The sequence below is a fragment of the Eutrigla gurnardus genome, assembly GCF_963514095.1.
Source record: "Eutrigla gurnardus genome assembly, chromosome: 24".
Lineage (NCBI taxonomy): Eukaryota > Metazoa > Chordata > Actinopteri > Perciformes > Triglidae > Eutrigla > Eutrigla gurnardus.
This window is the reverse complement of record NC_139935.1, coordinates 5,429,944-5,454,582: the sequence shown is the minus strand read 5'-3', so window position 1 is coordinate 5,454,582 and position 24,639 is coordinate 5,429,944. Positions and strand designations below refer to the sequence as shown.

General features: G+C 47.2%; 4 protein-coding genes across 7 annotated transcripts in view; all 4 read left to right on the top strand.

Moving 5' to 3' along the window:
- Positions 1–6,489: 6,489 nt before the first annotated feature.
- lancl1 (LanC antibiotic synthetase component C-like 1 (bacterial)) lies at positions 6,490–11,163 on the top strand. Of its 2 annotated transcripts, none has more exons than XR_014596682.1 (10): positions 6,490–6,600; positions 6,951–7,091; positions 7,197–7,314; positions 7,839–8,049; positions 8,476–8,623; positions 8,797–8,979; positions 9,060–9,300; positions 9,432–9,608; positions 10,123–10,195; positions 10,420–11,163. XR_014596682.1 is itself a non-coding variant. In XM_084004058.1 (10 exons), exons 2-10 carry the CDS (start codon positions 7,005–7,007, stop codon positions 10,494–10,496), a joined length of 1,221 nt encoding a protein of 406 aa, XP_083860184.1. In that variant the 5' UTR covers positions 6,490–6,600; positions 6,951–7,004; the 3' UTR covers positions 10,497–11,163. The 2 variants fall into 2 exon arrangements, 1 of the variants encoding a protein (XP_083860184.1); XM_084004058.1 differs by having other exon boundaries at positions 8,797–8,943; positions 9,118–9,300.
- A 2,007-nt stretch (positions 11,164–13,170) lies between these two features.
- On the top strand, positions 13,171–15,924 carry mylz3 (myosin, light polypeptide 3, skeletal muscle). Its single transcript, XM_084004073.1, has 6 exons — positions 13,171–13,293; positions 13,639–13,666; positions 14,756–14,899; positions 14,984–15,154; positions 15,248–15,325; positions 15,414–15,924. The coding sequence occupies exons 1-6, from the start codon at positions 13,291–13,293 to the stop codon at positions 15,440–15,442; spliced, it is 453 nt and encodes a 150-aa protein (XP_083860199.1). The 5' UTR covers positions 13,171–13,290; the 3' UTR covers positions 15,443–15,924.
- Positions 15,925–16,910: 986 nt separating this feature from the next.
- Positions 16,911–19,662, top strand: acadl (acyl-CoA dehydrogenase long chain). The gene is made up of 11 exons (XM_084004376.1): positions 16,911–17,069; positions 17,378–17,541; positions 17,649–17,786; positions 17,860–18,024; positions 18,103–18,169; positions 18,240–18,404; positions 18,494–18,595; positions 18,729–18,842; positions 18,947–19,074; positions 19,152–19,238; positions 19,320–19,662. Exons 1-11 carry the CDS (start codon positions 17,013–17,015, stop codon positions 19,408–19,410), a joined length of 1,278 nt encoding a protein of 425 aa, XP_083860502.1. The 5' UTR covers positions 16,911–17,012; the 3' UTR covers positions 19,411–19,662.
- Positions 19,663–20,500: 838 nt separating this feature from the next.
- Positions 20,501–24,639, top strand: part of LOC311009633 (uncharacterized protein) — a 35,549-nt gene continuing 31,410 nt past the window's right edge. For all 3 annotated transcript variants that reach the window (XM_084003935.1, XM_084003934.1, XM_084003933.1), the window contains exon 1: positions 20,501–20,572. The gene's annotated coding sequence lies outside the window, so the exon portion shown is untranslated. The remainder of the gene's footprint in view (positions 20,573–24,639) is intronic.

Sequence of the window (24,639 nt, the reverse complement as noted above, 5' to 3'; positions counted from 1 at the left end):
CTGTAGCCAAGTAGGAAGAAAGCGGACGATGACTCACGGTGGATATTTTATCTCCGCAGTCAGCGATGAGCGGAGTCCCTTTGTGTGCAGACGCGCCTCCAAATTGGGTGGCGTTTGGTCCCGTGGCTTTGCGGAGGGAAAATTCCCCTCGATGCGAAGGAAGTGTGTGTTTTTTAACAATTTGAGCCTCCTCATTTTCCATTGAAGCATTCAGCATATGAATTATGTATACGGATAAATGCATCATCCCATACAACCCATAGTGTATCAACGTTGCAGTCCTCATTTTTTCCCCGAAACGAGGTGTTTTTTTTTCTGCTCGGCTGGACCCTTAAACCGATCGAATTATTCGCTCAATTTGACTTCCCAAACTTCCCTTGAAGAATTCCTGGTAATATATGTGGCCCCCCCTGGTTTAAAGCACAGAGGCGACAGTAAACACTGTTTGTAATGTTAAATACGAGGCGGAGTGGATCGGCCGAGAGACCATCTAATAGCATTTCTATCCGCGAGGCGCTGGATGCTCATTTGTGAGGCGCGGCCCGCTGTGTCTGCTTGTCTCCATCGACCGGCAAAGTATTCCTCCAAGTCTCTCATCGGGTCCGGTGTTGTTTCTGCTGCATTCACCAGTTCGGCTGAACTGCTAGGTTTCTTGTATCACCCTGCTTTATCAGCCGTAACCCAGGCAACCCTCACCTCGGACGTACAGACGCATGAAACATCGACCTGCCGATACCGGCGTCGACCCCTCCAAGGTGTTGGGTGTCGTAACGACCCGCGCGCTTCTGTCTGATGTGTGTTGAGCATAAAGCTGTCGCGGCGTGATGAGGGATAACCGCTGTCAGCCGACATCTGCGCCGCAAAAGATTTAAGCGAGGATGGAAGAGGGGAGGAGGGAGGGGGTGGACCAGAGAGGAGAGGAGCTAGTAGAGTACAGGAGGCCCACCTCCTGAAGTGACTGGTCTTCCCTGTGGTGTCCCACAGAGACGAGATGACAGCTAGGTGCGTAGTTGGATGGGTGGTGATGGATGAACAGCTGGATGGATGTTGGATAGACAGATGCTGAGAGGACCAAGTTGATGAAACTTGCCCTGTAGTGGAGTTTACTCCCATTCCTCAGCTCCACAGATGTGAATCGTGCTTTTACAAGATAAAAATCAAAAGCCACATTGTTATTCCTGTGAAAAAGAGTTTGCCATAGCTCGTGCATCTCATTTAAAGCAGCCTTTGATATATCCCCCCCTCCCTCGCCGGCTGGTGGGCTAATGCGATTTGAATGATGAGACGCATCGCAGCGTGTCTTCTGACTCACAGAGGGGGATTCAGGTAGTTCTACCGGTTAGCCGACGCTTAGCCTAAATGTCTGCGCGGGCTTCCCCGCGGCGAGGCAAGAACTTCAGCTCGGCGGGGGGGAGGAAGCGGCGGGAAGACGGAGGCGGTTAGAATCGTGGGCCGCTTCTCAATCACGTCATCAGCCGTTTGGAGACGAGGGAAGTTTGGGGAATCTAAGAGCACAGAATTTGTGTTGTGGGCAGAAATCTTGTGATGTCGGCTCTAAACTCCAGCAGGTCGGCCTCCTTCCCTTCCTCCCTCCTCAATTCTTTTTCCCCCTTTTCCCCTCCACATCCCTGCATGACTTCATCCCTCTTATTTATTAATTTTTTTAGCTTTAGCTGGCTTTGTGTGTGTATTTGTTCGAGCTTATTCGTGCCTCCCTCCACGCCCGAGACCTTGCTTTGCCTTGCTGAGTGAGGAAAGGATTGAGGAGTGGTGGCTTGGTCGTGCTAGGCTGGGTGTTGTTGATGGGTGGGGTGGGGTGGGGGGTTCTGCTCTGCACAATCAGAGCGGTGCCTGGTTTTAATGAGCAGCCTGTTTGGTAAATCCACTCAGGGAGCCTGTGCAAGTGCTTAGCATTTGCTCTCTAATTAGGAAAGCTAAACAGTCCCTATTGCTGAGGATCAACCGACGGGGGGGGGAAGAGGAGGCTCTCTGCAAGGCCGTGCACCGGGTGCTGATTGCCGGGGCCAATCCCCGGAGGACGGAGGATGAGGAGGGAATAAGAAAGAAACAATCAAAATGTGGACTTATTGCAAAACAAAAGGCCCCAACATTTTCCAGAATTACAGTCCAAAGACAATCACTCAGCAGGTGTGACAGTGTGTAAGGGCGAACCCATGAAGCATGGCCAAGTCATTACAAGGAGTCCACCTAGTGGTCGCTGACGGGATTGCGTCCAAACGACACCAGGACTGTCTGGTGCAGCAGCTGAAGGTGCTGACCATTTTCATCAGCGTACGTGGTTTACCAAACGGCGTGGTCACAGCTGCTATGGCGACGCCTTCCCCTCAGCCTGCGTGTGGGGCGGGAGGACACGTTTCCAGAGCGGCGGCCATGATGAGGATGTTGACAGGGACAACAACAGCATCCTGCCACAGCTCCTTTTTCTCCGCACAGTAAATGCCTCCCTGATTACTCCGCTCCCCGTCACACGGGCGGCTGTTGAGACGAGCGCCTTTTTTCAGATTAAAGGCCTGATCAAATTTGTCCTAACTCGATTTCAGGGAGGACATTCGTCTGCATCCTTCTCACCCTGTGGCTTTAAACAAAAAGGCCCGTATCACGTATTCAACTGAGTGGAATAAAGTTCTTAGCACAAAGTTTCCTCATGGCTTTCATCATCATCAACAGCCACAGTCGCCATGACAACTAAGCAAACTCCCACTGCCAATGAAAGCCACGAGGCTGTAAGACCTGGAGGATTTTAAATATTGCTTATTGACGCTTTAATGTCTCTCTCTCTCTCTGTCTATGTCTCTCTCTCTCTCTCTCTTGTACTGAGAGGAGAGGTAGATTTACAGGCGGAGTTCCCAGTGCACCACTCGAGGGGGTTTTTGCTTGTACCGTGCGAGCTGAGAAGCTGGTTTCGGTGTACTCGGCTCATGTCTTACACGAGATGTTCTCCCTTCTCCATGTCTTCTCCGCTGCGTTCATCCTCCTCCTCTCCATCCCTGCCTTCCTCGTCACCATCACCTCCTCTCTCCATCTGCTGAGTCTCAAAAGCTTCAGGTTGTATGAATGCGTCTGTCACCTTTCTTTCTCCCCTTCCCTCCCGCTCCCAGACAGACGTCTGGCGTGGCGACACCAGACTGGGGGTATTTTTAGCGCCCGCCACAGATGGGGCAGTGGCAGAGACCAGAATGTTCTTTATCTCAGCTGTCAGGCCGTTCCCCGGGACCAAACATGGATCATGGATCCCGTGCGCTCGGGAGGGAGGGACACTTTTTTTTAGTGTTCACTCTTCAAAGTGAGGTTTTAATTGTGTCCTTCAGTGTGGTTAAATAACTCTCCAAACCTGTGATCCCAAAAGCAAACTCCCTGAATCGGATATCGGTATTTATTTATTATCATTTTCTATGTCAAAAGGAGACATATGTCCATTGATGTGGGATGAAATAACAGCTCTGTTGTGGCTTTAGCGACGCTCATCATCAAACCGAACATGCACAGCTTTTCCAACAACCTCCAGATAAGATTTTGGGAGTTTTTCTTATTGCTGCAGAGCGAGTCGGAAAAAGAGAAAAATGCTGGAGGCTACGACTCGGGGGGGTCAAGTGGCATCTTTGTGCATCACAGTTTGGAGCCCGCTGGGACCGTCCTCTGGCAGCGTTCACACACCCGGCAGCAAAAGCGGCCGTCCGTGTGAATATCAAAGAGGGGTGGGAGAAGGAGGTGGTGGGTGGGGGTCAGGAGTCGGGAACCATCCGAGGGTTTGGTTTGTCAGGCTGTCAGATTGCATTCGGCAGGTGTGTGTGACGTTTTGAATGCTTTTTTTCGGCTGTATCTCCATTAAAATGTCATAAAAAACACTAGTAAGAGGTGTGTCTATGGCTCAAGTTCACATAAAACACATAACAGGAGCTTTTCTTGGGGACTATTTCATTTTAAGGTGGTGGCATCAGCGTCTTCGTGCTCTACGCGGACCTTTGAAAACCCTGAAGGCCGAGTGCTCTGAAGAGCATCTCCTCACGCTGCTCCCTTCGCCTAGCAACCAGCTGTGGTTGACAGAAAAAGAGCGCAGAAGAAGTTCATTCTATTTTTATTTTGTATGACGATGGAGGAGAATGTTAACCGCTGAATCCAATTACCTTGGGATACGTTGGAGATGATAAAGGATCCATTAGTTGGATCCTCTGAAACAGGAAACGAAGGCCCGGTCCTGACCTGCATTTGAAGGAGGCTCTGAAGTCGGACGGCCTTGTCGGATGCAGCCAAAACTGAGCTAGGTCTAAATGATGGTCAATACCTCCTCTAATTAATATTTTTTGCCTCCTCGATGCTGGTTTCCTGGCGGCCCAGTGGGAGGAAACTCAGGTCAATAATGTGTCTTTCAACGAGGAGCTCTAATCAAGCCCGAAGGTCTCCTTCTGAATCGTGTTGCAATCTGGGCCTCATTTCCATCCCCCCCGTCCCTCAAGGCAAGGTAAGACGGTCCCGGGGTAAATGAGCGGAGGCTGTGCTAGCCTTCACCTACAGCTCCGTCGATTGATATGGAAATGACGGGCCACGTTCCTCTAACTGAAGGGGAATAATGGACACGCAAAAAAAAAATGCCGAGAGGTAAACAAACGGGTGACAGTGATGACTGGAGCAAATCTGGTGCTTTTCATCGATGTGAGTCTCAGCCTCATTTGCACTTTTCAAAGACAAGGTTACACGAGTCGTCAAGATGGAGGGACGACAACAACGGGGGGAATAATAAAGTTGCACAAAGTCAGGAAAAAAATGTTCAAAGTTTGGGAAACTTGGGAGTAAGCAAACGCAATATTATCATTAAAAAAAATTGAAATAGGCTGTGAAATGTAAACTAAGTAGATAAAGCTTTCATCCGTCGTAATGCCTTCACTCTTGTGGGGAACCTATTGAAGTGAGACGAACATATTCGGTTCGCAACATATTTTAATTAGGATTCTGTTTTGATGATTTTTCTGTCTAAAACCGGAGAGAATCAGGGGCGGGATGTGGGAAGAAGCGATTGAGGCTTATTAACGGGGAGAGGAGACTTAACCACAGGCCTTCAGAGGACGACTCTCATTGCACTCTCCCCCTTTTTTTTGAGTCTTTCTCTCCATTGTGTCGTCCGTGGGGCTCAACATTCAAATAAAAGGGGGAGATTACAGAGCTGGTGCAGCCTCTCATATCTGCAAAGAGAGAGAATGTGGAAGAAACAATTAATATCTCTCATAAATGATATATACTTATATATGCACTTGATGTATCTTTAAGTTGCATGTTTCCTCAGATAGCTGCTGCATCTGAGGAAACATCAAATCCAGCTTTTTATGCCAAGAGGCTGAATCCCATATGTCTCTCTGCCACCACCTCCAGGAGAGGGGCGAAATCTTTTCTGTTCTCCAAGATCTTTAATGACGCTGCACAGCTTGTGTCGAGCAATAGCATAATTATTGTTTCATACTCAGATGTGAGAAGATTGAAATGTATTTTAGTGGCGATGTTTCTCCGTGCTGCAGAGGTGCGCGAGTATATTTGAAAAAAGCCTTGATTGATTATTCGACCTTTTGGAAAACGTTCGTGTCGATGGGCTAATGTCTGAGATTAGGCACCTGTGTGACACCGAGGGGAACGTTGTGTACGGAAGTCCGCTTTTGTTGCAGGTCGAGCGCTAATGTGTGTGCATACAAAACCTTATGTCAAGCAGTCCCTCAGTAGACATACATACGGGCATAAATCACCCTCTGATGTAGTCTTTGATACGTTAAAGGGGGGCAACCTTTGAGCAAAGCAATCTTTCTCATATCCGTGTGTGACTGTGCCATTATTTCATTCATTTAGAACATGTATCTCACTGAACACAGATGAAAAATAACATTACTGGGAAATGCTAGAAGGCCTTTGCAGTCTGTGGCCTTACTCTGCAAAATATGTCATGTTTTCTGAGTGAATCCTCTTGCTATATTTCATATAAGGAAGTCAGAAGAATTTGTAGGAATTAGGGACTATCATTTACACCTAATTACATTACTTTTATCTCCATATATTGTATAAAAGCACAACAAATGTTTAAAAAAGTGATCATTTTCTTTCTATAATGTCAGTCATGTTTTCCAGAAGTTATTATTAACAGAACGGCAGAACAGCTGGACATGTTAATGAACCATCTCCATGACAACAGAGCACACTGATGGAGACAGTATGTGCAACTGAAAGCATCAGAAATTGCTAGTAAGTAACCTGGTGAGACTAAGCACAATACAGAAGACTTATTTGGTTTGTTTGTTTGTTTATCAATCTCTTATTGTAATTACTCACTTATTCTAAATATTCAGCTGTGCACCTTTTTGTTGTTTATTTATTTATGTATTTATTTTTAATGTTTTTTTTAGTCTTTACTTTATGATTTTGTTATTTATTTTCAGGATTTCCCCCCCACCCACAGCAATTCATCCATTTTTTGGGGGAGGCGCTGTAGTAACACCTCCTCAACCGCAGGTGGCAGTAGCGCGCCAGCTAACGCTACAATCCCCCTCGGGGAAAAAATAAATACGAAGAAGATTCGACATCAACAGTGCGGGACTAGCGGAGGTAACGTAGACGTTGCCTATCAACGTTTGAATCTTGCCGTTGCATCTACATTCTTGTATTTAGATTTAAATAACATATTTCCGATATAATTATGTGTTATATTTTGCTATTGCGAGTCTAGCTGCCCGAGCAACCGTTAGCCGTTAGCTTCAGTGCTGTAGCTAAGCTAACCAGCAACTGTAGCGAGCTAAGCTGTCATTATTTTCTGCGTGTGTGGGTGTATGTAGCTCCGCAGAGGAGGATTACCGCCGTTATGTGGCTTTGTATGCCGTGATAAAAATCGGCGGCGCGCTATTTTTTCATCCGTCCTTCTGTTACCCTGCGCCTCACGTTGCCTCGTCTCTTCGCAGATTTTTTTTTCTGGCCCTGATATTTAGCATTGCAGCGGTGACAAAGCTGTGAAAATGGACACGAGAGCCTGGAGGAATCCATATCATGACTACGATGGAAACCCTGCGTCCACACAGGCGTTGTTTGACTGCCAGGGAAAGGTAATGCAGTATATTGTGTTTTTATATATATATATTTATATTTATTATATATATAGTGATTAATGTGCAGTCACCCTCATCATTTAAATGTGTCTGTACCTGCAGCTCACAGCAGAGTTTGCCCAGCGGCTGAGCAGCAAGATCAGCGAGCTTTTAGCCGTCATGGAGAACGGGCTCAAGTCTGCTGACCCAAGAGATTGCACCACTTACACCGGCTGGGCAGGTGATGGCACCGTCACACATCTCCTATAAGGCTGCACACATCATTATGATGCTCGGTTCTGCCTTTTTAATTTTTTTTTTTATTATTAATATAGCTTTATGCACGGAAATGTTGTGTGGGAGCAGCACACACTGCCTTTTTTTTTTTTGTCTGACCACCAAAAAGCCAAATTTTTATTTATTTATAATTCCAATAATTTATTTCTAATCATAGATGATAAATAAATCCAGAACATTTTCAAATTTAAGGAGACATTTTGAAATTTATTTTTTTATTAATACATGATTTAATTGATTCTTCCATCATCAAAATAATTAATGAATTCAGCTCTTCTTTAATTTATAATCCTGCAGTTTCATCCGATACACATTCTTTAGTGTGGCGCCTGTATTCAAAGATATTATATTGAATATTCCAGAGGTCACCACATGTGCAGCCTTTCCTCAGTCACAGTTTGAAACTGGAAACATTTCTGTGTTCGTTTCAATAAAGTTTCCAACATGTCACATGACATCCGTCCCCAGGTATCGCTCTGCTCTACCTGCACCTGCACAACGTGTTCAGGGATGACTCCTTACTCCAGAGAGCTCTAGAATATGTCAACCGCAGTCTGAAGTTCTTGACCAGACGTCATGACGTCACCTTCCTCTGCGGGGATGCGGGACCCCTGGCTGTGGCTGCAGTGGTCTACCATCGCCTGCAGAGGGTGCAAGAGACTGACGAGTGCATCAACAGGTCAGTTGAGAATACATAGCAGTGATTACAGATGTAATTTCATGGTTTTTATTTAGTCATAATGATGCTGTTAGAGCTTGAACCTTCAGTTGGAGACAAATAGGTGTCGTTTTGCTATTTAGAAAAGAATGCACTCGCTGCAACAGTGTTTGGGAACATGCTGCTTAAACTAAATGCTTGTGATTGGCCAGACTGTTTATCTGTGACCACTTTGATTGGACGAACCGGAGCAATACTCCGATCACAATGGGTGAATATCCTGATCCAGTTAAATTAGCTGCCAAAGGTAGGACTGTGATCACATTCATCATGCCATTCAATTGAACACAGTTATAGGCTGTCATTGCTAGTGCATTGGTGCCATTAGTCGGCCGTGACGACGGGTCGGCCCGACTCTCAGACTCCTGTCCTGTGCTACTCTCCCAGACTGCTGCAGTTTCACCAGAATGTGGTGAAAGGTGCAGGCGGCCTGCCGGACGAGCTGCTCTACGGACGGATGGGTTTCCTCTACTCCCTCGTCTTCGTCAACCAGCAGCTCGGGCAAGACAGGATCCCACTGCAGTACATCCAGCAGGTGCGTCACAAAACACGACACTTACAAAGTCCTTCTTTTAAATCCAGGACAGACTATTAGGAGACTTCCTTCTATGGTGCTACTCCCAGCAGTCTTCATTTATCTCTATTGATTTCTTCCGATTGTACAGATTGGGTGTGTTTGTGAGGCCGGATGTGTTGTTTCCTCCTCAGATCAGTGAGGCCGTGCTGGTGTCCGGCGAGCACCTCAGCAGGAAGTTCAGGGTCCAGAACAGCAGCCCCCTGATGTACGAGTGGTACCAGGAGCAGTACGTCGGCGCCGCCCACGGCCTGGCTGGCATCTACTACTACCTCATGCAGGTAAAACAAGCAGCCTGTGTCCAGTCTGTGGAGCTAGTTGACGTCTTTTGTCGATGAAGAATTAATTAGGCCTTGAAAGTTGAATTCCGAACCTTTTTAAAAGCAATGAGCCGTAGTTCCCTGTCGTCTTCTTCGTGGTCCGTAAACGCGGTCCGCTCTCTCTCTCCCTCACAGCCAGGCTTCGTGTGCGTGGAGGAGTACGTCCACAGGCTGGTCAAGCCCAGTGTCGACCACGTCTGCCGCGTCAAGTTCCCCACAGGGAACTACCCCCCCTGCATCGGGGACGACCGAGACCTGCTGGTGCACTGGTGCCACGGATCCCCAGGAGTGGTTTACATGCTCCTGCAGGCGTACAAGGTAAGTTGTTTAGAGAATCAGAGGAGAGGCAAATTCAGTTTTAATCTCAGCTGATGAAAACGTAGCCAAGAACTTTACAATCATCGCTCTAATTTAGCTTTCACGTCCTCCTTTCCCCTCGCTTGTTCCAGGCGTTCGGAGTCCCCCAGTACCTGGAAGACGCCCTGCAGTGTGGGGAGGTGGTCTGGCATTGCGGCCTGCTGAAGAAGGGCTACGGGCTGTGTCACGGCGCGGCGGGCAACGCCTACACCTTCCTGGCCCTCTACCGGCTAACGCATGACCCCAAGCACCTCTACAGAGCCTGCATGGTGAGAGCTCCTCAACGACACACATTGAAAGTGATCAACTGCAAATATTCAGGACAACCAATCATAGCACAGTTGGCCCCTCGCCAGCCTTTAAAATCTAAAATGATTCCAGAAGCAGGGTGCATGTGAGAGGCAGGGCCTTTTATGTTCATTGACAATAGGCTGGTAGCTGTCGGTGCGAGTCGGCGTCAAAACGGGGGCCGAGCGGCGGCTTTGGATGCACTCCAGGTGGCACGGGTCCCACGTGTGCTATCATTAATATGGATCTATTCATAGGAGGATGGAAATAGACTCTTCAGATGTCTGGCCTAAGCTCCGCTACATGCTCCCAGTGCAACCGGGCCACGCATTGTGGTCCTAATCTTGAAACCGCGACACAGATGCTCGGATTTCACCGAGAGCGGCACAACATTTAGCAGTTGTTGACATCGCTCGCGGTTCTCCAGAGACGGTTCAGACGCAGTTCACTGTTGTGATAGAACGGTATGATGACCTTGCATTTCTCTCTCTCCAGTTTGCTGACTGGTGCATGAACTACGGCAAACACGGATGCCGAACGCCGGATACTCCCTTCTCACTTTTTGAAGGTAATATGTGATGACACGTCCCACGTAGCCTATTATTCTAGCGCTTTGTCGAGCTGATCAAACGTAATTGGACCAATCTTTTTTAATTAGTCACTACGAGGAGCTAATAACTGGTTATGATGGGAGTTTCAATTTCATATCGATGCCTCTATATGACCTTCTAAAGTAAACGAGAAAAGTCAGCATTTCATCAGCAAAAACTGAGTTCCTCCTTCTGTTTTCAGGCATGGCCGGCACCATCTACTTCCTGGCCGACATCCTGCAGCCGATGAAAGCGAGGTTCCCGGCCTTCGAGGTGTAAGAGTTCCCGGCAGGTAGTCCTCCGTAGCCCACACCGTGGGGAAAATATAACGAGGAGAAGACCCACACTTTTCGCTCTCCGTCACACTCGTGCACGAGGGCACTACATTCACAAAACTCGACATTGTGCCATGTTTTTCCTGCTCTACTCTTCCGGGAAACTTAACATGTTATTAACAGGATGAATCCTATACTCACATCATAAATGTCTCAAAGGTGAGAGCTTGCCCTGGTTTTTTTTTTTTTTTTTTTTTTTTTTTTGTTCCTTATTTGTGTATAAAAAATAATTAATTAATCATTTTTGTGGCTGTTGCTCAGATTGTGACGTCTTTTGAGGGTTTCGGTAAAAACGAAGGAAACTTAAAATAAAAAAAATAAAAAAATTGTGGTAAAACTTAATGGTGTTTTCTTAACACTTTAACTGTATTTTTTTTTTTTTTTTTTTTTTTCGTTTACTCCGCTCGCTTGATATGTTAGAAAAGAAAATTGGAGCTTTCGTTTTGTTTTCCTGTTTGCTTTTTCAGTCAACAGCAAAGCTAGTAACAATGCACTAAGTATACTACAGTACGAGCTTTGTCATCTGTTTGGGGATTAACCCAGAGTGTAAACTGTTGCTTGTCCTTTGCACTGTCTGAGCAATAAACCATGTTGTCTTTTTACAGCTGTCACTCCGGACTGAATTTCAGTGCTTGTTTTGATGTAATTGTGCAACGGCGAAGGAAAGCCACAAGGGGGCAGAAGAGACTTGTGAATTAGTGTCACCTGGCAAGTGAAGTAAATGTACCAAAGTGGCTTCATGAGTATGTTATTCGACAGTCAAATATGCTAATCAGGTAGAATGTTTCATATTCGGCTCATAAAACCACTTTTAAAATTAAATTAAAGCTAGATTAAAGTTAGGAATTGTCTTTTTCAGCCCTGACACAAAGCAGCAATGCACAGTTTAGGCCCCTCCCATTGTAAACACTCGGTTTTATGAAGCCGTTAATTACATGTACTATTGATTCTGCTTGCGTGAGCCGCTTGGCACGACCGGTTTGGTCCCTTTTCCAAATAAGGCTCATGTAACACTCCTGAAAACCAAGCGGCGACACAATGCCCCCCCCCCCCCCCCCGGCTCTTTTTTAAGCTTCTTGGTGACCTGGCACCAGCTGGGGGTCAGTCAGGGGAGGTGGGAGGTGGGAGGTGGGTACTGTACCAGGGGAGTCTTGAGGAGAGGGAGCGTAGGAGAAACCAAGCACCTCCGGCAGGGATGGGAGTAAAAATAGAGCTCATCTGTCCAGGGGTGTGGTCTCGCACTTCAGTCTCACAAATGGCCTCTTTATGTTCTGCAACTCATAACCACGGTTATTATTTCAGTTAGTGAATTACCTATCCTGCATGTCAAACAAGTGTGTATTCATACATTTGTATTTTTTAATGAGCTTATTAGTAAAAAAAAAACATAATGCTGGTTATGCAATGTCTATGAGAGGCTTGTGTGGGAACTCCAGGGCCCGATATTTGGGATGCAGACAGTGTGTGCAATGCAGTGCAAATAAATGAGTCGGGGTATGAATGCATGCAACCATTACAAGTCATGCAGTTTCATGAGATAATCAGAAAATATGCCATGAAAAACTTTCTGTATGATTCATAAGAAGTTCCAAGAAAAATCAACCTTTATTTGCTGCCATCAAAGTAAGTATAAAACTTTTCCATCAAATATTTTTATTTTGAGAATAAAGTTGAAATGTGGACAAATCAGATGAAAAACGAGAATATATCAAACTTTAACGCTGAAATTTCAACTTGATTCTCCAACATTTTAATAAAAAACCAAAAAGAAATCTGGTTTTGTCTGCATGCCTGGAAGTAATACGTCTCTGCATGCATGGTGCTGTTTGATGCTGTGTGACTTCTGTTTTGCAGCATGTTCTCACTGTTTTGTGCATTAATAATGGATTCCTTTTCGACGGTGCCATCAGCACCATGGAGAGTTCTGGTGGACGACTCCGCTCCGGTCGTTTAACCTTCATAGATTATGCAATCAAGTCTTCACTTCTGGGTAATCTTATCGTTTTATTACCTCCAATTCACTCCAGAGCGTTATTGTATTAATTTACGACTTTATTAATTATACAGTATATTGCAGGTAATCTGGTGTCTCTGATTTGGGAGTTTTATGAAAGGTTATCAAGCTGAGATCTTTAAATTTTCCTTTTTTAAATGTATTTAATAGCTGCATGTATGGAATCAGCTTTTCGGACGTTTTTTGCCCTGCTGTTATTTAACCATAAGAGGAGGAGCGCTCTGACTGGTTAAAAATACCACCTTGTAAACGAGCCCCAGGCTTGGAGCCCCTCTGAGGGGGGCCCACTCGGTAGCTGACTTGTCTGCATATTCACGGCCACGGCGACACGTATACCCCCCCTAAAAGAAGCAACCTTTACATATCAAGTCAATGAAAGCATTGTTTTTTAATATTTTTCTCCACATAGAAATGATTTTTAAAGAAAAACTGTTGAGTCTTGAGACACAAGTCTTGACACAGTTGTTTGGCCTCCTATAAATAACCCCGTCCCCTTCTAAAGGCCTACTCCCACTGCACACGGCACGCAGCTCTCCTTTCCGTTTGCCCTAAGAAAGTTAAAGATGGTCCAACGTGTCATCTGATCTGCTCATTAGCATACGTGACGTCACGGGCCCGGGATAAATAATAGGGGGGCTTGGACGTCGCCTTAGGACCACTCTGTCTTGGGACTTCAGCTTCACTTCTCCTTTCTTTTCCGCTCCTCCAGCTCCTTCTCTCCAAAATGGTGTGTACATATATTGTGTTTCGGACCTTTTTAGGACGGAGTTTCCTCACTATTTTTCTTTTTTTTTGCTACCGGGGACGAGTCTTTTGTGGCATGGGTTTGGATACCAATAATTGGCACCAGTGACATCGTGTTAGGGAGGAGGAATCAAGCTCGTCTGTATAAATTGTGATACAAGTTGCTAAATGAAACACATCCACGTGTCTGTCAGGCTTATAGAACCACCGTCACGTGTGTTTAGTGCAGTTTTACAGCAACACATTCTTACATGATACTTCTATACTCATAAATAATGATTAATTTCTGTGTTTGTGTGTGTTTTTTTTATGTATTTCCACATCACAGGCCGAGTTCTCAGCGGACCAGATCGAGGGTAAGTCAAGAAACCAGATTCATCCTCATCCCTTACAAATAACTTGGCATGAAAAATGACGTTTACTAGATTACGCCCCCTAAACTGTCTTCCACGGTCATCTTTATAGCAGTCTAAATAAAAAAGTAGCGTCAGACTTTCCCAGTTAAACAAATTAACTCCTGAAAGGTGGAAGTAGGGATGAAGGATCCTGAAGGATCCTGAAGGATAGGACGTACCGCTCCACGGTCTTGTCCAGTTGTCGGGGAGAATGTGAGATATGTCTATTCTAAGCCGGCCCGAGCCTCGTCTTGTGGCTCTCACACGGCGTTAATCTCCAGGTCAAGGTTTAAGATGCAGCCTGGCGGTATCCCGTTACACTCCTGATCCCCCAAAAACCTTGTGTCGGATGCTGAAAGACGTGCATGTATAAACATTAGCTGGTGTCTGGTGGAAGGTAATGTTGTTTCCATCTAAGACGTGGTGCAATTTCCTGTCAACTTTAATTGTTTTGATTGGACTTTCAATTTGGCAACCCCTTCCCCAAAAAATATACGTATAAAAGTTCTGGTACATGTTTACGACGAGGCATGCCGAGGTGTTGATTACAACACAGTCAGCATTCTTATGTTTAACTGGCGCGGGGGAGGCATGCCTCTATATGGCCGGGGTGTCAGGGTGTATCAGTTTGCTCCCCGGATGCCTCCCAAATGCAAGCGGAGGCAGGAATGGAGAAGGGCAGGGAGGGGGGAGGGAGGGAGGGAGGGCAGGTACAGCTGTTCCTGCTGCTGTTCGGAGCATTAATCCGTCAAAAAGGTCACTTTGAGTTCCCGCCTGGGCTCAGCTGTCGCCTCCAATTATCCGAGAACAATGACAGAAGTATGCGCCTCCTACAGTCTTTGATCCTCCAGCGCGGCGTGGCTTCACATAGCTGCCATAGCCGACTAAGAACCCTGTAAAATTAAGAATAGACGAGCCAAAGGCGACGCCTCCACCACAAATATGACCTTTTAGTGGAAACATAAAGCGATTTTAATGATTTGCCACATGAGCCCATGGATTTATACGATTTATACATCATGTGTCACTACGTTGTAACTCGTTTTCCAGACTTCAAGGAGGCTTTCGGCCTCTTCGACAGAGTCGGTGACAGCCAGGTGGCCTTCAACCAGGTGGCCGACATCATGCGCGCCCTGGGCCAGAACCCCACCAACAAGGACGTGACGAAGATCCTGGGCAACCCCAACGCCGACGGTGAGACAAAGTCCTTGTAGTAGCACGGGGGGGACAGGAAGTGGTTTAAACAGGCGGCGCGTGGTGACGTTTTTCTCTCGACAGACATGGCCAACAAGAGGGTCAACTTCGAGGCTTTCCTGCCCATGCTGAAGGAGGTCGACTCGCAGCCAAAGGGCACCGTCGACGACTACGTTGAGGGTCTGCGCGTCTTCGACAAGGAGGGCAACGGCACAGTCATGGGCGCTGAGCTGCGCATCGTGCTGGCCACCCTGGGTGAGGCCCCCGACTTCCCCAAATATAGAGGAGCACAAATATAGTCTCGGCATGTGGGCACGCGTGTGACACGGATCCTCTTACGCCTTTCAGGAGAGAAGATGTCAGAGCCCGAGATTGAAGCCCTCATGGCCGGCCAGGAGGACGAGAACGGCAGTGTGCACTACGAGGGTAAGCTCTGATTTCCCAGCATGCCTCGTCGTCTTACGATTAAGAGCGGGTTGTGCCAGAGATTTGAAAAACTTTGTGTTTCTCCCAGCTTTCGTCAAGCACATCATGTCCGTGTAAGAGGCCGGAGTGCTGAAGAAACCGGTGTTCAGGACATCTACACTACATCAAAGACCAACCAAGGAAAGACAAGGACTATGTACAAGGGATGTTGAGGCAAACCCATCTTGTTGTTTATTTTGTTTTTCTTTCCATTTCGTCTCAAAACCCCCCTCCTCTCTCGGGACATCACCTCTCCGCCGTAGACCACCAACCAACCAACCAACCACAACTTGGCCTCTGCTCCACCCGGGGCGCGTCTCCACTCCGCCGCATGGGGTGAGGAAACGGGGGCAGAAGGGAAGGACCGCTCATTAAGTGGGGGTCCATCCCTCCCTTCCCACCGCCCACCACATTCAGTCACGCCATCACTGGCCCAGCAAAATGCCAAAGGTGCTGGGGAATGGTCGTGGATAGACCGCCAAACGTCTCCCACTGCCCTGAAAAGTTTTATTTATTGTCACTGTTTATTGTCAGAATAAACTTTTCCAACGTACATCCCACCCTGGGTCGACTCCTGATCTTTTATTACCCACATATAGGGCCTCAGTGTTGTAGACTGCATGATGACAGCTTTCTTTGTGCTATTTTTCATCCCTCCATCATTTCTTCCATGTAACTACATAGAATGTCTTGAAGTAATATATTATAAATCTCTCTACCGGTCCTAACGGGCCTTATTTAGAGTTCTGACCTCGTCCAGGTCTGTGAGGTCATTCAGGTAACACTTTAAACAATAACATGCAGTCTGTTCTTGGTTCTGAGCCGAAACAACAGATAAAACGAGGTAAGAACAGATTCAATAAAACAAAAACATGCAGACATGGCTGAAGGATTTTTCCTGACGTCTATGTGCATCCCTTTTGTTTTTGGACACCTAAATGTCCGGGAGGGACGGTGACCTCCCCCTATGATCAGGGTCGTCACCGCCGAGGACACGCTAATAAGAATAATCAGCAAATTGAATTATATGGCGGCATGTTGACTCTGGCTTTGTATACCAAACAGTAAAAGTGGTGAGATGACGCATCCCTGAGGTGTACTCTCCACAATAACACGTGGTTATGTTCTGCATACATATATTTACTTTATAAACAACCTGCAGGGTTTATTTTTGAGTTGACTTATTCAATCTGACATATCATAATATTTATTCAAGTATAAATCAGCCAATCAAATCTGCAGTCCTACTGCTGTAATAAAGATTTATTTAGTTATTGCGTTCCTCATTACGCCACAAGAGGGCAGCAACGGCAACGCAATATATTTTGAATGAAACTGGCTACACAATTATCTCTACAAATATATTTAATTATTTTTATGTATTATATATTACATATTTCTTATGATCGTGACGATAGAGGTTACATTTAATCCAAAAACAGACAGATTATTTAAAAAGTTAAAGTAGTAAAAGATGGATAGAAACGTAGTCTTGTGATCCGGAGGAGGAGCCGGCGACTTCCCTCCAGAGTGGGACGTCTCACTCTCATTACACGATCTTTGTCTCGCGCGCTTGTTCCCTGTGGATTTTTTTTGATCGCCGCTTTTTTTTTTTCTGGACGATGTTTGCGAGAAAACTGAGCAAAACATGTGTTTTGGGGCTGAGGAATGTCTCCGCACGAGGACAGCTGGCTTTGTGCGCGAGGTGAGCTTACGTCACGGTGTCATTTCCAAGTTGGAGAGTTGTTAACGATTGTCCCCTGTCGACCTTTGGCATACTTCTGAGACGTCACTGCTCAAACAAACAAACACACTTACGCTTCATTATCAATGTGTGTACTAACATTCAACATGGCCGCTTTAGCCTTTTGTGTTGTGTTTCTTTTAATCAACTTATTATTCTGGTCAATAGATGCTCTAATGCCAGTACCCTGTCACATTTCCCACAATCCCCTGCAGCTTCACCCAAGTTCATTCGTTTGTCATGGCTGAATGTCTGTCCTTCTCCCCCAGGCGACAGCACGGTCAGACCCAGGAGCATCCTGCCCCCCCAACCCGCCCGGAGACCTCCAACGCCAAGACCATGATGGACATCAGATCTTCAACGAGGACCATGACATCTTCAGACAGAGCGCCCGGCGCTTCTTTCAAGAGGAAGTGGTTCCGTACCACAAGGAGTAGGTGGACGCTTGGGGGTCCAGGAGTCCTGGGGGTCCATCCTCTGTTTGAAGTCACATTTCCAGTTTGCGAACACAATCACACAATCCCCTGTTCCTCGTTCCAGGTGGGAGAAGGCGGGTCAGGTGAGCAGGGAGGTGTGGGAGAAGGCCGGAGAGCAAGGCATGCTGGGAGTAATGATACCAGAGGAGCACGGCGGCGTCGGAGCGGATGTGTTTTCCGCGGCCATCGTAATGGAGGAGCAGTGAGTTGCCGTTAAAATGACACTTATTCATTTCTGGGGACTTCTTATTGACTTTGTGTGTTTTTTCCTCCAGGATGTACTGCAACTGCACAGGCCCGGGTTTCCTCCTGCACTCCGACATCATCATGCCCTACGTCTCCAATTACGGCAGCGAGGAGCAGATTAAACGCTTCGTCCCGGCGATGGCGGCGGGGAAATGCATCTCCGCCATCGCCATGTCGGAGCCCGGAGCCGGCAGGTCAGGACCCGAGCGTAGATCAAACATACGCATGCATAGTGTGGCGATGATGATGACTCAGCGTCTTTACCCTTTCAGCGATCTCCAAGGCGTGAGGACGTACGCGAAGCAGGACGGCAGCGACTGGATCCTCAACGGCAACAAGGTAACGACTTAATAAAAAACGATGTCACTGCGTCGTAACGTCTCCCTGAACTCGTCCCCCGCCTCGCCAGGTGTTCATCAGCAACGGCTGGATGGCCGACCTGGTGGTGGTGGTGGCCGTGACCAACCGGGAGGCGAGGTCAGCGGCACACGGCATCAGTCTGTTTCTGGTGGAGGACGGCATGAAGGGCTTCCACAAAGGACGCAAGCTGGAGAAGATCGGGATGAAGGCCCAGGTACGGCAGCTCGGCGGCGTGGGGTGCTAGAGGTCATCCAGGAAGTCATCCTGTCGCCTCACCTTTTTTTTTTTCCTCTTCTCTCACAGGATACAGCTGAGCTGTTTTTCGAGGATGTGCGCCTCCCAGCCGACGCCATCCTGGGGCAACCCAACAAGGGTTTCTACTACCTGATGAACGAGCTGCCTCAGGTGAGAAGGCATTCTTATACCTTATTTATTAAAAGGTTGTCTATAATCTATCGTCTATAAATACACTTTATCGTAGAAAAATTATACTTTTTAAAGGTTTTTTTTGCACACGCATCTTTGTTTTGTGGCGAAGGAGCGCCTGGCGATTGCCTGCCTCGCCATCGCGAGCTGCGAGTTCATGTTTGAGGAAACCCGGAACTACGTGATGCAGAGGAAGGCTTTCGGCAAGACCATCGCTCATCTGCAGGTGCGTGTGTGTCTCCTCGTCTTCTTTCTTCTGTGTAATTAATATGAATAATAATCATTTATAACATTTTAATCTTCCGGTGAATCGATATCATTGCTCCGCAGACTGTGCAGCACAAGCTGGCAGAGCTGAAGACGGAGATCTGTCTGGGCCGAGTCTTCGTAGATCACTGCCTTCAGCTCCACAGCAAGAAGCTCCTGGACAAGGCCACGGCCTCCATGGCCAAGTACTGGTGAGGATGTGGTTTTGTGACCGGCGTCTGGTCTCAAAGCAGTCCACGTCGATGACGTCCTCTTGTCTCCTCTCTAGGGCTTCTGACCTCCAGAACAAGGTGGCCACTCAGTGTCTGCAGCTCCACGGAGGCTGGGGCTACATGCTGGAATACCCCATCGCCAAGTAAGTGTCACGTGACCTGTGTGACGAGGAGGGGAGGGTTGCCCGAAGGGACTCGTTTGCTGAACTGGTCTGTCTTTGCAGGGCGTTTGTGGACTCCCGTGTTCAGCCCATATATGGAGGCACCAATGAGATCATGAAGGAGCTCATCGCCCGCACCATCGTGGAGAAATGAGAAGGTTTTTTGTTTTTTTTTAGATAATTATGCACTGAATTCTTTGTAAAATCAAACTTTATTTATATACAGTAGATCCCTTGATGCATTGAAATACATTGTAATCAAAGGACATTTATGATACAAATAAACACTTGCATAATACACAGATAGCCAGCGCAGTATGCATGATATAAGCACATTTCACTTTAATCCTACAAATGGATTTGTAGATTTTGCAGTGTGACAAAAAAAAATGAGAAAAAGGACTTATGTGTTAATATTTTTTTGTAAAATTATGACTGTTGTTGCATTGTTTAAGCATACAACAGATGTGTTTGTCAGGGTATGTGATGTTAGTTAGGGATTCAATGTTGGAAATAAAGGTTAATTGAAACTAACACTCACCGGTGCATTGTCTCGCATCCACCACTAGGGGGAGGTAAGTGCACAGACAAAGCCGGCTGAGAAATGACCAAGCATTTGATTCCATTGCAGCACATGCAGCAGGCGGAAGCAGACTGTTGAATGTGACTATGATTTACAGCCTAAAATTAAATTGCACGGCGTCTCTGAATGGATGTAACACTTTATTACTGGGCATCGCCGCGCGTCTGCTTCCATAAACACACAGTCTGACTCTGAGGTGCAGCTGCTGCTCACAGATTCATCTTCCATCCTTCCTTTTCTCCCCCTCTCTCCCATCTTCTTAGGATTCTCTCTCTTCCCCCTCCTCCCCACACACACACACACACACACACACACACACACCATGTCTCCTCAGCAACAGCCACACCCCAGTGCTTCATCTCTGCACACATATCCACTGCAGACACCCCCCCTCTCAGCCCTTTATGGAGATGCAAAGCCCCTTTAGCATTGACTCAACATCACACTTGTCTTTGCTCTGTCTGCCGTCATATCAGTGTATACATCTGTACGTGCATGTGTGACACATTTCCACTCCATTTCCGTTGTGTATTATAATATCACAAAAAGGGATTTCCCTTTATGCCTATTGCAGCCACATAATCAGGTTGCGCCTCTACTGCAGCATTTACGGTAGTTTTTTTTTTTCGGTGGGAGGGGCCAGAGGGCCCCGTTACACCGCGTTCATTGTCACTCCGCCGGCTCGTCTCCACTCGCCAGGGTGTCAGTGCCGCTCAGCAGCCTGAAGCTCCAGGTAAGAGCCGGGGCGCTTTGTTTGTTTGTTTACCGGAAACGGAGGCTGTTTTAATTACATATAATTTAAAACATAAACAGTGCAAATGTTTTAAATATGTTTTTTTAAAGTGTACATTCGTGTTTCCCACTAATCATCAGCCGGTGTGTGCGTGCGCGAGACGTGGGGAGATGTACAGTAATGTGCGTTGTAGAGGTGCGGGATGACGCGACTGAATCTCGAGGGACTTTGTAGCTTAGTTAAAAAAAATAATAATTAAAAATAGCATGTGCAGGTGGGGAAATGTGTTAAATAGCGTTGTTTTTGCGGTATTTTATTTGTATTTTGTTGTCGCTGCGTCCTGGTGCGCCTCTCTGCAGCAGCAGCCTGCGCCTTTTGTTCTGGTCCACGCCTGTATGGTGCTGAAACCGGCTCTTCCCCCTCCCTCCCTCACCCCTCCCTCCCCAGCTATTCACTGCAGCACAGGAGACTAACCTGTGAAGAAAGGCAGGTGTAGGTTATTTAAACGGTAGTCACCTCTTTGCTTGTGTGTATGGGAGTAGCCCTTACAGCCATCAGCAGAAGGCATGACTGTATCAGACACATGCATTTGTAATATCAAATGGATTGCAATAATTCCTGACATGACAGCATCGTATGACCAGACCCTGATCCCTCACGTCTGCAGGCTTTAATGGACCCTGATGGGTTCGTAATGTGTTTTCATATTCAGCCACAGATAATGATCTTGAAACCTCCAGACTTCCCATTAAGCAGGGGGATCTGTTCCAAACCTGCCTCCCCCGAGGAGCAGGAGCCGGTAGATTTCCCATGGATGTGAAAACATTCCTTCACGAAATAAGAAATGAATGAGAACCTCCACATGGATGCTGGATGTTGGTTCCTCTTGAGAACAGGTGTGTTTGCAGCTCCATCGGTTCTTATTTAGTGATGCGTTACAGCAAATGTGCAGGAATTTGTTTTACTGGCAGAATATGTCCATCCAAGGAAATCAAAACCCTTTACAATGTGTTATTTAAGTTGATTAAGGTGTTCAGTGTGGCCCTTCAGGCTCTTCCTTGGCTCCTTGGTGCATTACAGTGGACATGTGTGTTGGCTTCCTCCTCCTCCTCCTCCTGTAAGGGCAAACCTCCATCGGGCCAGATTGGGCTTAATCACCGATGGAGTAATTGAAATGACCTTAATCATGACACAACAGGTTGGGGGTTTGTGTGTTTGCTCACATAAGCTCTGACTTTTTCATCCCTTACATCCATGTGGATTGCCGATGCCTATGTGTGAGCCTTAAATTTTGCTTTTCCGACCACGAGGAAACCCAATCCGCCTCCCTGCACCGCTCTGGAACGTTAAGTATATTTCCCAACGTCAATTCTGGTTAGGTGCGCCGTCAAAATCCACGAAAACCACACAACCGCTCCGCGCTCCACTGAAATTAAGACGCGCACGTATTGGCGGGTGCTTCCTTCCTCCTGGGAGTTCCTGGTTTGTGCGTTGATTGTCTGGCCTCGGATGACGGCGAGCTTTTGGTTGAATGTGTTGGTGAAAGTAGGTGGTCACAGGTGTTTGGAGGACTCAGGATGTGTCTTTGTCCCCGGCTGATCCCTCCGTCTGAGGCCTTTTTGCCCCACAGGTGTCTAATGGGAGCTGGCAGGACGGTGCTCTGGTACCCGATTAAGTCTGGACTCCGAGAGGGCCCTAATCTAATTTGCATACGTCAGAGGGACCAAACGGCCCAGTGACCTGCATGTGGATCACACGCTCGAAAAACTGTGGCTCTTAAAGTGGCAAGAAAGCTGCTGAGTAGCGGCTAAAAATGGCAAAACATCTAAGAAATCTGCAGCCCAGATGTTGCTGGAACAGCTGTTGAAAGGCCGACTTGTGTGTAATTAAGATGCTCGGAGTGCATCGTGGGCCACGCAGGTGTGAGGTTTACTGAGTGTGAAAGGTGTCAGTCTGGAGATCCATCCGGGACGGTCTCACCCGTTCCCCCCGGCCCGCTTTGGCTTCGTCCCATCTCCATCCAGTCTGCCAAACGAGCCCTGACAGCCGGCGTCACATTTCATTCCTCACGGGCGATGCCCTCCGACAGAGAGGACTCTCACTCGGAGGCAGTCCTCGCCGTTCGCCGGGGCCAAACTCCCTCACATATTGGCATCTGTAATATTCTCGCTGGCGACGCCGTGTCGTAACCACGTTATAATGGAGTGGGAGAGCAGTTTATTTCTAGGCAAAGAACACGACGCCTCCTACCACCGCGTGTACAGGTTGATCCACGTGCCTCCAACTTATTTCCCTCCACATCCACTTGCGCGCCCAAAAAAGCACATTCCAAGAATAGAAAATGTGCTGTATGTTCACACGGAGCTTGTCGCGGGAAGTTTAGGGTCTCGGACTGCCTCAACGTTGCGGTTTTCGCACCCTTAATTGGTCGCAGGAGAAGGCAGGCAACTGTGCCGTTGACATATTGTGTGTAATATGATGTCTGTTTCTACGTGCAGCCGGCTGGGTCCTGCATCTGTGTTAGTGTTGACAAGGCACCAGAGCTTGACAGGGTTTTATTGGCCTTGCAGTCAAAGGTGACTATTAAATGCATACAGGGGTGTTTTTGGTGGCCGCGAAGAGTTTTTAGGCTGCGATGATATGTGTTTAATTCAGTTTCTTGTCCATCAAAAACAGAATTATTTTAAGACTTAATAGTAGCCTGAATGATGTCCTAGAAGCAGCACTTCCACTGGAGGTTGGACCGGGTTTTTTCGGACCCTGCGGTGGTCCAACAGCGGGGAAGAAACCACTAATGAGCCTTAGCGTCTTCCTGAATTGACCAGGGACCGCCAGTTAGCCTAGCGTAGCGGCTAAGCTATGTAGCGCCAGGCCTTTTTATGATTTCCAGATGTTCAAGCGAAAACAGCTAGATTTGTGTTCTCCCCCGTCCAAACGGGCGAGCGGCTGAAACATTGGGAGCTGCAGGAATCAATGAGCCTCATTGTTGAAGGTCTATGTGTCAGAACATACAGACTCAGGTTTCTTTATGCTTTTTGGGAGCATTTTCTTCTCTCCATTGCATCTCAGCTGTTCCTCCAGAACATGTCTTTTCCTGCCTTACATTGTCCATCTCTGTGTGCATCTGGGGTCTTTGGGATGAATGGAAAACCCCCTTCGGATCCGCACACAGAAGCTCTGTAAAGCCAGTGTGAAAACGTAGAAACAGATGGGCATTGATGGTACATCACGTTCCTGGAAGCCTGTTTTCTAGCCGGACTGCAGCAACACAGCAGCTGAGTGTGCAGCGGACCCCCCTGGCCCGCTTCCAGGAAGGGTTTTTGACCCTGAAGAGGGGCTTACCAGCAAATCTGACATCCTCTCTTATACATGTATAACAGGCAGAGGACGACGAAGAGAGACGAAGGATGCAAATCCACCGATAAACTCATAACGGGTGCAGAACGAAACAAAAACGCTTCTCGCACCCTCACAAGCGTCTTCCTGTCTGGACGATCTGCGCTGTGTTCAAGGGCCCCCCTCACCACGGCAACCCCTGCCATGGCAACCAGCCCCTCAAAGGAATGACCCTTTTGAGTGCCCAGTGTGTTGCTCTACCTCACTCTGGAGTAAGAGGACGCTGCATGGGAATACGTTTTTATACATTCACTTCTTCTTCTTTTCACCTGGGAATCCCCCTGGTTGTGACCTTTGACCCTTCTGAAAGGGTGAGAGAATACCTCACTCTCTCTTCTCTCTCGCAGCATTCATAGGACCAACCACGTGTGTTGTGTCAGCGGCAGGAGACTTCCACGGCCTCGTTAAATGAAAAGAGTGTAAATCCTGGTGGAAAAAAAGGGAGCCGTTGGCTCGACTTCGGAGCATCAACAGATGTTTGTGAATGGCCTCCGGGGAAGGAGAGCGTCTCTTTTTAATGCTCACAATAGCTGGTGATAAAACTGGGGAACTAGCACAAAAAAAACTGTTTTCATTTAGCTTTTTAGAAAAGCAGAACAAGTGGAATAAACATGCTGTTGTGGGAATAAATAAAGAGCAGTAATATTTAATTACATTTAAAAACTGCCTGA